The sequence below is a fragment of the Microcaecilia unicolor genome, chromosome 5 (genome assembly GCF_901765095.1).
Source record: "Microcaecilia unicolor chromosome 5, aMicUni1.1, whole genome shotgun sequence".
Classification (NCBI taxonomy): domain Eukaryota; kingdom Metazoa; phylum Chordata; class Amphibia; order Gymnophiona; family Siphonopidae; genus Microcaecilia; species Microcaecilia unicolor.
In genome coordinates, this window is record NC_044035.1 from 17,890,623 (window position 1) to 17,907,282 (window position 16,660).

The following is a 16,660-nucleotide window of genomic DNA, read 5'->3' on the forward strand; positions in this document are numbered from 1 at the left end:
CCTCGACGTCGAGCCGGGCCCGGTACCGGACTCAGCTACATGAGCTAATGTCCGATACCGAGGATGAGGACTCGTGGGGGGAAGAGGAGGACCCGAGATATTTCTCCTCAGAGGAGTCTACGGGCCTTCCCTCGGACCCCACGCCGTCACCGGAGAGGAAGCTCTCACCTCCTGAGAGTCTCTCCTTTGCCTCCTTTGTGCGGGATATGTCTATAAGCATTCCCTTTCCCGTGGTCTCTGTGGAAGAGCCGAGGGCCGAGATGCTCGAGGTCCTCGACTATCCATCACCACCTAGAGAGTCCTCCACGGTACCGCTGCACAATGTCCTGAAGGAGACGCTGCTTCGGAACTGGGTGCGACCACTAACTAACCCCACCATTCCAAAGAAAGCAGAGTCCCAGTACAGGATCCACTCTGACCCAGAGCTCATGCGGCCCCAATTGCCCCATGACTCAGCGGTCGTGGATTCTGCTCTCAAGAGGGCACGGAGTTCGAGGGATACCGCCTCGGCGCCCCCCGGGGCGGGAGGCTCGCACTCTGGACTCATTTGGGAGGAAGGCCTACCAATCCTCCATGCTCGTGACCCGCATCCAATCTTACCTGCTCTATATGAGCATTCACATGCGGACCAATGTGCAACAGCTGGCGGACCTGGTCGATAAGCTCCCGCCGGAGCAGTCCAGGCCTTATCAGGAGGTGGTCAGGCAGCTGAAGGCGTGCAGAAAGTTCCTGTCCAGGGGGATTTTTGACACCTGTGACGTGGCATCTCGTGCTGCGGCCCAAGGTATAGTGATGCGCAGGCTCTCATGGCTGCGTGCCTCTGACCTGGACAACCGCACCCAGCAGAGACTGGCTGACGTCCCTTGCCGGGGGGATAATATTTTTGGCGAGAAGGTCGAGCAGATGGTTGACCAACTGCATCAGCGGGAAACCGCTCTCGACAAGCTCTCCCACCGGGCGCCTTCAGCACCCGCCCCCACGGGCGGGCGTTTTTCCCGGGCCCGGCAGGCTGCACCCTATTCTTTTGCAAAGCGTAGGTACAACCAGCCGGCCCGAAGGCCTCGTCAGGCACAGGGACAGCCCCAGCGCGCTCGTTCTCGTCAACAGCGTGCGCCTAAGCAGCCCCCTGCGCCTCCACAGCAAAAGCCGGGGACGGGCTTTTGACTGGATCCATGGGAACATAGCCGCCCTACAAGTGTCCGTACCGGACGATCTACCGGTCGGAGGGAGGTTAAAATTCTTTCACCAAAGGTGGCCTCTCATAACCTCCGACCAGTGGGTTCTCCAAATAGTGCGGTGCGGATACGCCCTGAATTTGACCCCCCTGCCTCCAAATTGTCCTCCGGGAGCTCAGTCTTTCAGCTCCCATCACAAGCAGGTACTTGCAGAGGAACTCTCCGCCCTTCTCAGCGCCAATGCGGTCGAGCCCGTACCACCCGGGCAGGAAGGGCAGGGATTCTATTCCAGGTACTTCCTTGTGGAAAAGAAAACAGGGGGGATGCGTCCCATCCTAGACCTGAGAGGCCTGAACAAATTCCTGGTCAAAGAAAAGTTCAGGATGCTTTCCTTGGGCACCCTTCTGCCAATGATTCAGAAAAACGATTGGCTATGTTCCCTGGATTTAAAGGACGCATACACGCACATCCCGATACTGCCAGCCCACAGACAGTATCTCAGATTCCGCCTGGGCGCACGGCACTTTCAGTATTGTGTGCTGCCCTTTGGGCTCGCCTCTGCCCCACGAGTGTTTACAAAGTGCCTCGTGGTGGTAGCGGCCTACCTACGCAAGCTGGGAGTGCACGTGTTCCCATATCTCGACGATTGGCTGGTCAAGAACACCTCGGAGGCAGGAGCCCTCCGGTCCATGCAGTGCACTATTCAACTTCTGGAGCTGCTGGGGTTTGTGATAAATTACCCAAAGTCCCATCTCCAGCCAACTCAGTCTCTGGAATTCATAGAAGCGCTGCTGAATTCCCAGACGGCTCAGGCCTACCTTCCCGAAGCGAGGGCCACCAATCTCTTGACCCTGGCCTCGCAGACCAGAGCGTCTCAGCAGATCACAGCTCGGCAGATGTTGAGACTTCTGGGTCATATGGCCTCCACAGTTCATGTGACTCCCATGGCTCGTCTTCACATGAGATCTGCTCAATGGACCCTAGCTTCCCAGTGGTTCCAAGCCACCGGGAATCTAGAAGATGTCATCCGCCTCTCCACCAGTTGCCGCACTTCACTGCTCTGGTGGACCATCCGGACCAATTTGACCCTGGGACGTCCATTCCAAATTCCGCAGCCCATGAAAGTGCTGACGACGGACGCATCTCGCCTGGGGTGGGGAGCCCATGTCGATGGGCTTCACACTCAGGGTCTGTGGTCCCTCCAGGAAAAGGATCTGCAGATCAACCTCCTGGAGCTCCGAGCGATCTGGAACGCACTGAAGGCCTTCAGAGATCGGCTGTCCTGCCAAATTATCCAAATTCGGACAGACAATCAGGTTGCAATGTATTACGTCAACAAGCAGGGGGGCACCGGATCTCGCCCCCTGTGCCAGGAGGCCGTCGGGATGTGGCGTTGGGCGTGTCGGTTCGGCATGCTCCTCCAAGCCACGTACCTGGCAGGCGTAAACAACAGTCTGGCCGACAGACTGAGCAGAGTCATGCAACCGCACGAGTGGTCGCTCCATGCCAGAGTGGTACGCAAGATCTTCCGAGCGTGGGGCACCCCCTCGGTGGACCTTTTCGCCTCTCAGACCAACCACAAGCTGCCTCTGTTCTGTTCCAGACTTCAGGCACACGGCAGGCTAGCGTCGGATGCCTTTCTCCTCCATTGGGGGACCGGCCTCCTGTATGCTTATCCTCCCATACCTTTGGTGGGGAAGACCTTACTGAAGCTCAAGCAAGACCGCGGCACCATGATTCTGATCGCGCCCTTTTGGCCCCGTCAGATCTGGTTCCCTCTTCTTCTGGAGTTGTCCTCCGAAGAACCGTGGAGATTGGAGTGTTTTCCGACTCTCATTTCGCAGAACGACGGAGCGTTGCTGCACCCCAACCTTCAGTCCCTGGCTCTCACGGCCTGGATGTTGAGGGCGTAGACTTCACTGCGTTGGGTCTGTCTGAGGGTGTCTCCCGGGTCTTGCTTGCCTCTAGGAAGGATTCCACTAAAAAGAGTTATTTTTTCAAGTGGAGGAGGTTTGTCGTGTGGTGTGAGAGCATGGCCCTAGAACCTCGTTCTTGCCCTGCACAGAACCTGCTTGAATACCTTCTGCACTTATCGGAGTCTGGCCTCAAGACCAACTCAGTAAGGAATCACCTTAGTGCGATTAGTGCTTACCATTACCGTGTGGAGGGTAAAGCCATCTCTGGAGAGCCTTTAGTCATTCGATTCATGAGAGGCTTGCTTTTGTCAAAGCCCCCTATCAAGCCTCCTGCTGTGTCATGGGATCTCAACGTCGTCCTCACCCAGCTGATGAAACCTCCTTTTGAGCCACTGAATACCTGCCATCTGAAGTATTTGACCTGGAAGGTCATTTTCTTGGTGGCAGTTACTTCAGCTCGTAGGGTCAGTGAGCTTCAAGCCCTGGTAGCTCATGCTCCATATACCAAATTTCATCACAACAGAGTAGTGCTCCGCACCCACCCAAAGTTCCTGCCAAAGGTGGTGTCGGAGTTCCATCTTAACCAGTCAATTGTCTTGCCAACATTCTTCCCCAGGCCGCATACCCGCCCTGCTGAACGTCAGTTGCACACATTGGACTGCAAGAGAGCATTGGCCTTCTACTTGGAGCGGACACAGCCCAACAGACAGTCCGCCCAATTGTTTATTTCTTTCGACCCTAACAGGCTAGGGGTCGCTGTCGGGAAACGCACCATCTCTAATTGGCTAGCAGATTGCATTTCCTTCACTTACGCCCAGGCTGGGCTGACTCTTGAGGGTCATGTCACGGCTCATAGTGTTAGAGCCATGGCAGCGTCAGTGGCCCACTTGAAGTCAGCCACTATTGAAGAGATCTGCAAGGCTGCGACGTGGTCATCTGTCCACACATTCACATCACATTACTGCCTCCAGCAGGATACCCGACGCGACAGTCGGTTCGGGCAGTCGGTGCTGCAGAATCTGTTTGGGGTTTAAATCCAACTCCACCCTCCAGGACCCGAATTTATTCTGGTCAGGCTGCACTCTCAGTTAGTTGTTCTTCGTAGGTCAATTTCCTGTTGTACCCTCGCCGTTGCGAGGTTCAATTGACCTGGGTTCTTGTTTTGAGTGAGCCTGAGAGCTAGGGATACCCCAGTCGTGAGAACAAGCAGCCTGCTTGTCCTCGGAGAAAGGGTATGATACATACCTGTAGCAGTTGTTCTCCGAGGACAGCAGGCTGATTGTTCTCACCTACCCTCCCTCCTCCCCTTTGGAGTTGTGTGTTTTCATATTTTGCTAGTTATTCAACTGGCGGGAGCGGTCGCGCACGGGCGGGAAGACGGCCGCGCATGCGCGGTGGGCGTGCCCTGCGTGCCGACCGTCCCGCGAAGCTTTTTTCCGGTTGGTGGGGGCTGCCGCGGACGTCAACCCAGTCGTGAGAACAATCAGCCTGCTGTCCTCGGAGAACAACTGCTACAGGTATGTATCATACCCTTTACGCAGCGCTGTACAATTTAACAAAGAGAGACAGTCCCTGCTCAAAGAGCTTACAATCTAATAGACAAGTGAACGGTCGGTCCGATAGGGGCAGTCAAATTGGGGCAGTCTGGATTCACTGAACGGTAAGGGTTAGGTGCCAAACGCAGCATTGAAGAGGTGGGCTTTAAGCAAAGACTTGAAAACGGGCAGGGAGGGGGCTTGGCGTAAGGGTTCAGGAAGGTTGTTCCAAGCATAGGGTGAGGCGAGGCAGAATGAGCGGAGCCTGGAGTTGGCGGTGGTGGAGAAGGGTACTGAGAGGAGGGATTTATCCTGTGAACGGAGGTTACGGGCGGGAACGTAAGGGGAGATGAGGGTAGAAAGATAGTGAGGGGCAGCAGACTGAGTGCATTTGTAGGTAAGGAGGAGAAGCTTGAATTGAATGCGGTATCTGATCGGAAGCCAGTGAAGCGTCCTGAGGAGAGGGGTGATATGAGTATATCGGTTCTGGCGGAATATGAGACGTGCAGCAGAGTTCTGACCTAGAGGTAAGGGCTCATGCACTACTCTTGCGGTAATCATGCAACATGTGCCAATGTGGTCACGCTGCACGGCAACTTCAAAATTACAGTCCTGTGATCTTGGCATGTGCTACCTGTGCATTAGCCCTACCTCTGCTTAATAAAAGGGCCCCCAGATGTGCAGCCCTACTATTTTTTGTATTTACTTTGAATGCACTACTACTACTTATCATTTCTAAAGCACTGCTAGACGTACGCAGCACTGTACACTTGAACATGAAGAGACAGTCCCTGCTCGACAGAGCTTACAATCTAATCAAGACAGACAAACAGGACAAATAAGGTATAAGGACAAAGAGTAGCAAGATTCTGTGCAGAATCCCAAAGAATAGCAAGATTCCGGAATCCCAAAGAGTAGCAAGATTCCAGAATCCCAAGGAGTAGCAAGATTCCGCGCAGAATCCCAACAGTAGCAAGATTCCGGAATCCCAAACACTAATACTACTACTACTACTTATCATTTCTATAGCACTACTAGACGTACGCAGCGCTGTACACTTGAACATGAAGAGACAGTCCCTGCTCGACAGAGCTTACAATCTAATCAAGACAGACAAACAGGACAAATAAGGTATAAGGACAAAGAGTAGCAAGATTCTGTGCAGAATCCCAAAGAATAGCAAGATTCCGGAATCCCAAAGAGTAGCAAGATTCCGTGCAGAATCCCAAACAGTAGCAAGATTCTGGAATCCCACAGTAGCAAGATTCTGTGTGGAATCCGAAAGAGTAGCAAGATTCCGGATTCCCAAAGACTACTACTACTACTTATCATTTCTCTAGCGCTACTAGACGTACGCAGCGCTGTACACTTGGACATGAAGAGACAGTCCCTGCTCGACAGAGCTTACAATCTAATCAAGACAGACAAACAGGACAAATAAGAGATAAGGACAAAGAGTAGCAAGATTCCGGAATCCCAAAGACTACTGCTACTACTACTTATCATTTCTATAGCGCTACTAGACGTACGCAGCGCTGTACACTTGAACATGAAGAGACAGTCCCTGCTCGACAGAGCTTACAATCTAATCAAGACAGACAAACAGGACAAATAAGAGATAAGGACAAAGAGTAGCAAGATTCCGGAATCCCAAAGACTACTACTGCTACTTCTACTTATCATTTGTATAGTGCTACTAGACGTACACAGCGCTGTACACTTGAACATGAAGAGACAGCTCGACAGAGCTTACAGTCTAATCAAGACAGACAAACAGGACAAATAAGGGAATTACTAAGGTGGGGACCAGCTCAGGAAGTTTATTCCAGGCACATGGTGCGGCAAGAAAAAGGGAGCGGAGTCTGGAGTTAAGCAGCAAAAAAGAACAAAAAAAACCAAAAAACAAGAGAAAAAAAAACCCCACACCCGTGTGAACTCGTAGCCAAAGCTAGACTAAAGGGACTCATGAGGTATCAGTGCATGGGAAGACGTTTCTGAATTGAGAGAATATTCTGTGTCGATGCCGTTGTTATGTCATACACTTGTCGATGGAGAATCAAAGTCATGCTATTGGAAAGGAACATTATGAGGAAAAGGCAAAGACCAAATAGAAGAGCACACTTATATACATAAATGGCAGCAGCACACCCAAGTAATACAGTAAGTTAAAAGAACCAGGTTGTGAGAGAACATTGTGGAATACATCATCAGTTTTATAATTAGGGGCATAGAGGCGTGAAAATGAGCTAGACCAAAAATTGGCAACTCCTGGTACATGTGCTATTCCTGACTGGTAAATCACCAGCACCACAAGCATTCTTGAAAAATTCAGGTAGCATGCATGTGCCAACTTAAGCTAGATGTTTAAAATGTGCTTGAAAAGATATGCACAGGTTTATATAAATTATTTATCTTTTTTAAAATCCCACTAAGATCAAATCATGCATATACATTTTTTTTCTCGTCAGATTTGTTTATGTATATTTTAATGGATGTTCAGAAAATGTCATCCTTAATCTCTCTTGCCACACTGTGGCAGTGCAGATTTGTTATCTTATTCTGTGCAGTAAGGAAAAAGTGCCTTAGAAGTGATACTTTATAGCTTAATGTTAGCAATATAGACTACTATTAGAAAATTACAGCAGGGAGAAATTTAAGGAAAGCAGTCTAGAAATAGAGTGTAATTTAATACCACAGATTTTTTTTTCTTCTATAGAGCAGGAGTTTTCAACCCAGTTCTTAGGACACACTCAGCCAGTCAGGTTTTCAGGGTATCCACAAAGAATTTTGATGAAACAGATGTGCATACACTACTTCCACTGTATGCATATCTCTCAGGAAAATTTGACTGGCTGGGTGTGTCCCGAAGACTGGGTTGAAAATCCCTGCTCTAGAGGCTTTTTTATTTTATTTTTTATTTATGAAAATTTATACATTTATAATCAAGCAAATGCTTGTTTGAAAAGCAATACATTTCAATCTGTTTAAAGGAAATACAAAACAAAAGAAAAAGATTTGAAATTTCTTGCTGAAGTCCACATTTTTGGAACAAAATGTTAAGAAATGGAATTTGTTTTATAACATAAGCTTCTAAGATAGAGCAGTAGATGATAACAGCCATCATTACACAGTGTTATAATTACAAATTAAAGGGGAAAAAAACAAGATGTTCTAAGAACCCCTATTTTGCCTTGAGGAAAGAAATGCTGTTAACTGAGCCGGATCAAAAAAACATATACTTATTTGATTGATATCTCACCCACACACTTGCAAGGATATCGCAAGTAAAATGTTGCACCCAGCTGGGTTACAGCTGGTTTCATTAAAAGAAATAGTTTCCGACGCTTTTGCATGTCTGTGGAGATATCGGGAAACATTTGTATTTTCTGACCAAGAAATGTTTTTTCTTTATTCTTGAAATACATGGACATTAACAACTGCTTATCTGGTGCCAATGCCACTGTTACTATTAATGTCGTTGCAATTTTTAATTCTTTTTTAATTCCCAAAATGTTTTCCTATTTTATACTACTACTACTATACTCCTATTAAACGGTTGAAAGAGATCATTTATTTATAAGAAACTAATTATTTTAATTTTTATGCTAGGAATCGGAAGAAATTAAATCTAATGAACTTGACGCAAAGCTCCGTATTACGAAGGGAGAACTCGAGAGACAAATGCAAGAAAAAACGGACCATTTGGAGGTGACTTGACGTTTCTTTGCCGATCTGCAAAATGTTCCCAGCATGGCAGTTTCTGATGTGTCCACCGGAAGGTGTTCTGTTTACATATAGTCTTAAGTCAAATCATGGCAACGTCAAGCTCTTTGCCTCCCTGACATGGATGGTGGGCACCCCATCCAATTTTAAGTCTGCCATAGGGCCTTATTTTACTAAGGCAGCCCTAGCTTGTATCTTCAGGGTAAACTCTTAGCAAATCAAGCCCATTGAGGGCAATTCTGTAACGTGGCACCTGTTCTGTAAAGGAAAGTAGGTGCCAGAGTTGATGCCTGGATTGGAGAGCTACACATGCCCAGGTGAATGCCCACCCGCAAAGTATGCATTACCGAAGAGATGTGCATATTATGTAGCCGGATAATTGCTGTTTACTCATGTAATTGACTAGAACAAGAACTGTATAAATCGGAGCAGCTCCTTAGAGAATTACACCCTTTGATTTCTATCCTGTTGTGTGTCTCTCCCTTCTTCCAGCCCATCCCCATTTCTCAGACATAGAAACAGAATTTCCTTCCTTCCTCACATGTTTCTTCTGGCCTCACACAGCTCACCTCTTTACCACCCCACTTACTTTGCCTTCCACTGTTCTCTCCTTCGATCCCTCCAGCATGTGTGTATTCTACTTCTCTTCTCCATTTGCCCCTTCCCCCAGCATCTTCGCCTGAATTTTATCCCACTCCCTCAGCATGTGCCCCACCCACCTTTGCTTGTCCTACAGCCTTTCACCCCCCCTCCCCACTGTCTCTTCATTCTTTCCTCAACATCTTCTCCTCTGTCACCTTCTGCCTCCCATCTCATGGGTAAACCTGCATTGCTTGGTGGTGCATGCCGCTGTCCCTGCGTTGTGCTCAAGTTGCAGACAGTGAGGCAGCACTTCTGTAAATGTCTGTAGGGTGGTGTTAGGTTTGTACTTTAAGGAATGAACCGGTCTTTCAACTTTCTATTCCAGATTTCATCTCCACAAAAGTGAATAGGCCTTTTGCTCTCTGAACTGGGCTTTTGTCTTATACTTTAAGTGGACTAAAGCTGATAGAAAGTTCACTTGACTTTGTTTCTCTTGGCCACACTAGTCCATGGATTGTTCTAACCAAAAGTACTAGTTGATATTTGGATAGCAGATTGCCTGTTTTATTATGGCCAGACAGGTTTGACTTGGGGTATGCAAAAGCTCTTAATGTTAAGGCCCTGATAATGTTCGCTATTTAGTGGCTTTGATGGGGAGGTGGATTGCATTGTTCCCATTGGGTCTGTTATTTGGAAAGGCAACAGGGTGTGGCCCTTTGAACAAAGGGGAAAGAATGCTCTTGAATAAAGCTAGTGTTGTAACAAAACGCTGTATTAAGCAATGCTTGTTGAGTATTAGTCCGCTTTCACACTGGCAATGAAGATATGCGTTCTTTACACTTATGACCCTTGGAACTAGAGATGCTCACCTCACCCTTGAGAGAGAAATTGTTTTTATTTTGTTTGGGAGGTATACATCCAGTCCTCACCAGCTAAGGTAAGAAGCATGATTTTAAATGACCTGGCCCTATAGACTTATCTGATGTTTTCTATTCTCCTTGATAGCTCCTTTTTTTGGGGGAGGGGGGTGGGGGTTAAAGTTCAGCAATTCAGGAATTACTGTTGCATAAGATGTTGTTAATCAACACCAGATTTTACTTATGACATTGTTAGATGCTGGTTATTCATTTCTTATTTTATAGTGTTACATATTCAATAAAGAGAAATTTCATAACAATTCAAAAAAATGTGGCTGAACTATATTAAACACAAAAGTGTAATGCAGATTTGTTAAATTAATTACAGAAAGGTTAAGTGTTTCTTGGGCGATATTTCATTGTTAATTATTTTTTATTTTATTTTTGTTACATTTGTACCCTGCGCTTTCCCACTCATGGCAGGCTCAATGCGGCTTACATGGGGCAATGGAGGGTTAAGTGACTTGCCCAGTTCCCCGCACATTCCATGTAGAAGTCAGCCCTTGCAGATCACCAATGTGGCCGCGCAGGCTTCTGCTTCTGTGAGTCTGACGTGCAGGACGTCAGACTCACAGAAACAGAAGCCTGCGCAGCCTTCTACTTGGAATGTTGCTAGTGGAATAGCAACATTCCATGTAGGATCTCCAATAGTATCTATTTTATTTTTGTTACATTTGTACCCTGGGCTTTCCCACTCATGGCAGGCTCAATGCGGCTTACATGGGGCAATGGAGGGTTAAGTGACTTGCCCAGAGTCACAAGGAGCTGCCTGTGCCTGAAGTGGGAAATGAACTCAGTTCCTCAGGACCAAAGTCCACCACCCTAACCACTAGGCCACTCCTCCACTGTTGCTACTATTTGAGATTCTACATGGAATGTTGCTATTCCACTAGCAACATTCCATGTAGAAGTCGGCCCTTGCAGATCAGCAATGTGGCCGCGCAGGCTTCTGCTTCTGTGAGTCTGACGCAGGACGTCAGACTCACAGAAACAGAAGCCTGCGCAGCCTTCTACATGGAATGTTGCTAGTGGAATAGCAACATTCCATGTAGAATGTCCAATAGTAGCAACATTCCATGTAGAATCTCCAATAGTAGCAACATTCCATGTAGAATCTCCAATAGTATCTATTTTATTTTTGTTACATTTGTACCCTGCGCTTTCCCACTCATGGCAGGCTCAATGCGGCTTACATGGGGCTATGGAGGGTTAAGTGACTTGCCCAGAGTCACAAGGAGCTGCCTGTGCCTGAAGTGGGAATTGAACTCAGTTCCCCAGGACCAAAGTCCACCACCCTAACCACTAGGCCACTCCTCCACTCCATTATTGATTATTGATCATCCAAGAGCATTTGTGCTCACCTATAAACAGGATTGACTTGATAAAATTAAGGATATCTAGTCATTGTTAGAACAAGTGGAAGGTGGGGTTTGGGAAAGGATAGATACTCAGTGTAGTATAAATGAGGAAATGGTCTTGAATTAAAGGGATAACCTTGGACAAGTCACTTAACCCTTAATTGCCTTAGGTACAAAATTAGATCTCTGGGGACAGGAAAATACCTAGTGTACCTTAATGTAATTTATTTTTTATTTTTGTTGCATTTGTACCCCGCGCTTTCCCACTCATGGCAGGCTCAATGCGGCTTACATGGGGCAATATGTAACTCACCTTAAGCTACTATTGGAAAGGGATGTAAAAGAAACTGAAGCAATGCGAAGTAAGAATGGCAGTCATAGTGTAATAAAGATAACTGGATCTTTTCCATATTAAATTTGGTTGTGTTGGTGTAACATTTATCCAAATCAGACTATGTAGAAGGAAAAGTATTTTTATGAATTAATTACCTGATACAGTTAATACTGAAAACCTTAATGCAGGTGTTCGGTTGAAATTGTTTAAAAGATGGTAAGAAATGTTAACGCATGAAAATAAGGAAATTAGAATTACCCTAATGTGTGCTGTGGTTATGGCATCTTTTGGTTTTCAGGTGAGGTGACATTCACACATTTTCTCCTCCCTCTTCACAAGGTACACCAGGCCAAAATAAAAGAGCTAGATGATCTAAAGAGAACTTTTACGGAGGGCATGGATGAGCTGCGTACACTCCGAACAAAGGTAATGAAACATGGCACATGCCATCTTGCTGTACGTAATAACAACTATTTTCACAGTACAAAGAATAGAACTAAAACATTTAGTGAAGTTGCTTTGGTGCTGGTGGTGTCTGCTTCTTAGGTATTGCTTGTACTTCTTTGAAAGGGGGAATTGGAATGACATCTCTTCTGGTTATTTGTCACTGCCTCCCTGTGCTTCACTGTTTCTTTATCTCTATTGCTCTCTTCTGCGGTTAAGTCAAGAAACAGTTTTAAAAGAAAACTTCAGCTCGTGCATCTGCAAAATTTCATTGAAGACGTGCTGTGTGTCTGTTCATTTTATCTTTATAAAATTGGTTGGGAATTTCATTAATTTCTAATGGTTTATGCTTCTTATTTAATTGTTTTGAAATCAACCTTTATTACGTTAGACATAATGGAGGAAGTTTTTGTCGCATGTGACGCTGCTTTCATATGTGGAAAAAGAGCTGTTAGAGAATATGCACAGATAGCTTGTGGAGGAGTAGCCTAGTGGTTAGTGTAGTGGACTTTGATCCTGGGGAACTGAGTTCGATTCCCACTGCAGCTCCTTGTGACTCTAGGCAAGTCACTTAACCCTCCATTGCCCCTGGTACAAAATAAGTATCTGAATATATGTAAACTGCTTTGAATGTAGTTGCAAAAACCTCAGAAAGACGGTATATCAAGTCCTATTTCCCTTTCTCTATTTGAGATTCTAAATTCTACATGGAATGTTGCTGTTGCTACTATTGGAGATTCTACATGGAATGTTGCTACTATTGGAGATTCTAGATGGAATGTTGCTACTATTGAGATTCTGTTGCTACTATTTGAGATTCTACATGGAATGTTGCTATTCCACTAGGAACATTCCACGACGATGCCTGCCCTTGCAGATCTGCAACGCAGCTGCGCAGGCTTCTGTTTCTGTGAGTCTGTCGTCAGACTCACAGAAACAGAAGCCTGCGCAGCCGCATTGATGATCTGCAAGGGCAGGCTTCTACATGGAATGTTGCTAGTGGAGGACTGGCCTAGTGATTAGTGCAGCAGACTCTGATTGTGGGGAACTGGGTTCGATTCCCACTGCAGCTCCTTGTGACTCTGGCCAAGTCACTTAACCCTCTATTGCCCCTGGTACAAAATAAATACCTGAATATATGTAAACCGCTTTGAATGTAGTTGCAAAAACCTCAGAAAGGCGGTATATCAAGTCCCATTTCAGTTTCCCCTTTCCCTTACTTAAACAATTATTGCATAGACATTCCTGGGGGGCCATAGCTTGGGCAGAACAAGAGTGGAGTTGTGATGGCCATGTGCTTTCCATCAAATAGGCAAAGTTAACATGGCAAGTGACAGCAGCGTATATGTGCACCTTTGGAGCAGGTTGTAAGTATTTGCATGAGAACATATGCACTGTTGGGAATACCTCTGGGTATTTTGGGGATAATGTGCATTAAGGGGGTCGTTTACTAAGCCATGGTAGGTTTTTTTTTTTTTTAAGCTCACGTTAGAAATCAGCAGGCAGTTAACATCAAAATGCCTATATGGGTGTCTCGGTGTTTACCGTCAGCTGATTTCTACTATGAGCTGAAAATGCTACTGGGGCTTAGTAAAAAACCCCTAAAGGCTAATGCTACTTGCAGTATCCTTACAGGTGTTCTGGGTCGGAGAATAGGTGGCCAGTATTCTTACCAGCACATTCTCACACACGGTTGCACCAGGAGGTGTAATTACTTTCCCTGGGGTAATTAGTACATAAGCACTGCCATGCTGGGAAAAGACCAAAGGTCCATCAAGCCCAGTACTCTGGCTCCGACAGCGGCCAATCCAGGCCCCAAGAACCTGGCAAAAATCCCAAATTTAATAACGATCAATGGACCTTTCCTTCAGGAATCTGTCCAGACCCCCTTTAAACTCAGCAAGGCCAGCTGCCGTCACTACCTTCTCCGGCAATGAGTTCCAGAGTCTAACCACGCGCTGAGTAAAGAGAAACTTTCTCTGATTCGTTTTAAACCTACCACATTCTAATTTCATCTTGTGTCCCCTGGTTCTATTATTGTTAGAAAGCGTAAACAAACGCTTCACATCTGTCCGCTCTACCCCACTCATTATTTTGTAGACCTCTATCATATCGCCCTTCAGCACATGCAGGCATCTAGGTGCATGTGCTGCCTTAATAAAATAGGCCCAATATAAGCTCCTACATGCCTTTTCTCTATAAGGCCCTATTACAACATATGTTTTATGGGGCTTAGCTGCCTCCCACCTCTCCCTCGAATTAGGAGGCCTATTTTGGAAAGGTCATGAATGTACAGAATAACTTCCCTATGATGGTGATGGGTATAAAAACAGTGCTGAAATTGTAGTCTGCAGGTTTGCAGTAAGTGCAATAAGCACTAGAAGAACCTTGTGGTCTTACTCTGCCATCCTGTATTTTTATCTCTTGCTCTTTGTTCACAGAAATAAGTCAACCACAAAAATATAAGGCGATAACTTTTTTTTTTTTTTTGCTTACATTTTTTGTTGACTTTTTACTTCATTGCTTCACAAATTTTTATCCAGTATGACCCCCATTTTAACACTTAAAAATTGACTGACCCCCAGATTTGATGATAAAAATAGATTTTCCACTTCCCTCTTTTCTGTTATCCACTTTTTCCTCTCCTCCAGTTATCCAAAGCATGAAGGCAGCAACATAATCGGAGGTGGCAACAGTGGCAGCACTCAGCACAGGGCTTTGTGTATCAAGGTACCCTTATAGACCCCTAGATGGGTTTCCAGGTTATCAGGAAGCCCACGGCAGGAAAACAGAAGAGCAGTAACCCTTGTAGGCACACACAAACCAAACAGTCACAACAAGGGTGATTAAGGAAGAGCAGCAGACGGTGTCCGAACCAACTTCTTTATTGTATCATCCGAGACTCGACACGAATCGTGTTTCGGCCTGCAAGGACCTTCCTCAGGAGTCTTTGTATGGATGTCTGCTGTAATCAATATCAATATAAGCTTAAAGATATACAGATGCACTCTTGGAAGTCCAAGCAATTTACTCTGAAACAAGCAGCAAGAGTGCGAGAGGATGTGGTAAAGAAGTTTAGTACCAGGGTTGAAAGGTGGGTGGGGTGGTGGGAATGCATGTGAGAGACACAGAGCAGGGAATTCGATGGGAGGATGAGAGAGAGAGAAGTTCTTCCTCCTCTTTTCCCTCATTCCAGATACTGCCTCACTCCTTCTCCAATCTCATAGCTTCTCCTTCATCCATAAATGTTCCTTTCCTTCCCCTCTCTGATCCTCCGTCTTCAATTCTTGTTCCTTCCCATATTGATCGTTAGGATTCCTTTTTCACCACCCAACATGACTCAAAAAAGAATAACTATCCAGATATGAAAGCTGTTGCAAAATAACTATTTTTGTCAAATAAAATTTACATTAGTTTATTCAACCTTGTGCAAATGTGCCACAGAATGTTTCAGGAAACTGGAGGCTGTGAGTAAATTGTTGACTCATGTCAGACTCTGAAAGAATTTTCTTAAATTATAGCATATTTTACTGCATCATAATTAGGGTCATTAAACAACCTTATGTTGGAAATATAATAAAATTAGTTTTGCAAAGTTTTTTCACTTTTTTAGATTGTTAGAATATATTAATCAGTAAACAGATGGCATGGCATGCACAGTCGGTGCTTTCAACCTTTATAAAACATAATAGCCCATACAAAGGAAACAAAATCAGTGTGCAGTTACAGTATAATTGTGCAGGAGGTGGCCATAATCTGATGTGTGGGCGACGCCATCCACGTTGCTCGGTGCGGAACATTAAAAAGCTAATATTGCTTTAAGAGCACATGCAGCGTCCCCATTGCACATGTGCAAGTGCCTTTCCGCCCACCACGAGAGTGTGGAACCATCACTTTCTTCTCATCCGCTATGAGAGGAGGACATGCTATTCATGGCTTCTTACACCATCTGGTGCATGAGTACTTTTTCGAGTGAGTTTTTCACCTTCCCTGGGAGACCTTTTTTCCTATTTTTCTTTTTTGTTCCTTTTTTTGCCTTCCCTTATTGTTTTAGGTATTTTTTCCCCACTTTTAAGTTTTCTTTTTTTTTTCTCACACTGTTTAGGGCCTCTTAGGCCTGAGCTCTGGTAGGGACTCGTTCTTTGTGTTTTATCGGGTGCTTTGTCACTTTTTTCTGGTACTATCAAGCCATTTGATTTGGCCACAGCTGTTTTCCTTTTCATGTCATTGAAGGTTCCCAGTGGCTGTAAGCGCTGTACCCTCTAGCAAAGACACTTATTCTTGGTGTCTTCAGTGTTTGGGGCCTGAACATACCCTTTCCAGCTGTGTTCTGTGTCTTCATATGAAGAGAAGAACCCAGCTGGCCAGAGAGGCTCAGCGAGATAAATGTTTTGGAGTATGGTGTGACTCCTTTGTGTTGATGTTGGTATCGGCATCGACGTCTAGAGTTGTACCGACATTGAATATATTGGTCCACATAGCTGCTAAGTTTGTCTTGGACACTGGGAGTGGGCATGCATTGAGTGGATGTCCACCTGCCTTGATGCTGACTGCCGTGCAGGGCCCCGGGACCGGTCAGCATCGGACCCAACCCCTAGGAGAAGTGAGGATTTAGCGTCACCCTCTTTGGCACTGAGAAGCTTTGATGACTAGCTTTGGGTGAAGACCAAAACCCA

At 45.8% G+C, this 16,660-nt stretch overlaps 1 protein-coding gene across 2 annotated transcripts in view; it reads left to right on the forward strand.

The window, feature by feature from the left end:
• The window catches only part of CCDC186 (coiled-coil domain containing 186), a 193,935-nt gene that overhangs the window by 105,509 nt on the left and 71,766 nt on the right, over nt 1–16,660 (forward strand). For both annotated transcript variants that reach the window (XM_030202692.1, XM_030202693.1), the window contains exons 9-10: nt 8,236–8,334; nt 11,880–11,966. In XM_030202692.1, the coding sequence (XP_030058552.1) occupies nt 8,236–8,334; nt 11,880–11,966 (186 nt within the window). The remainder of the gene's footprint in view (nt 1–8,235; nt 8,335–11,879; nt 11,967–16,660) is intronic.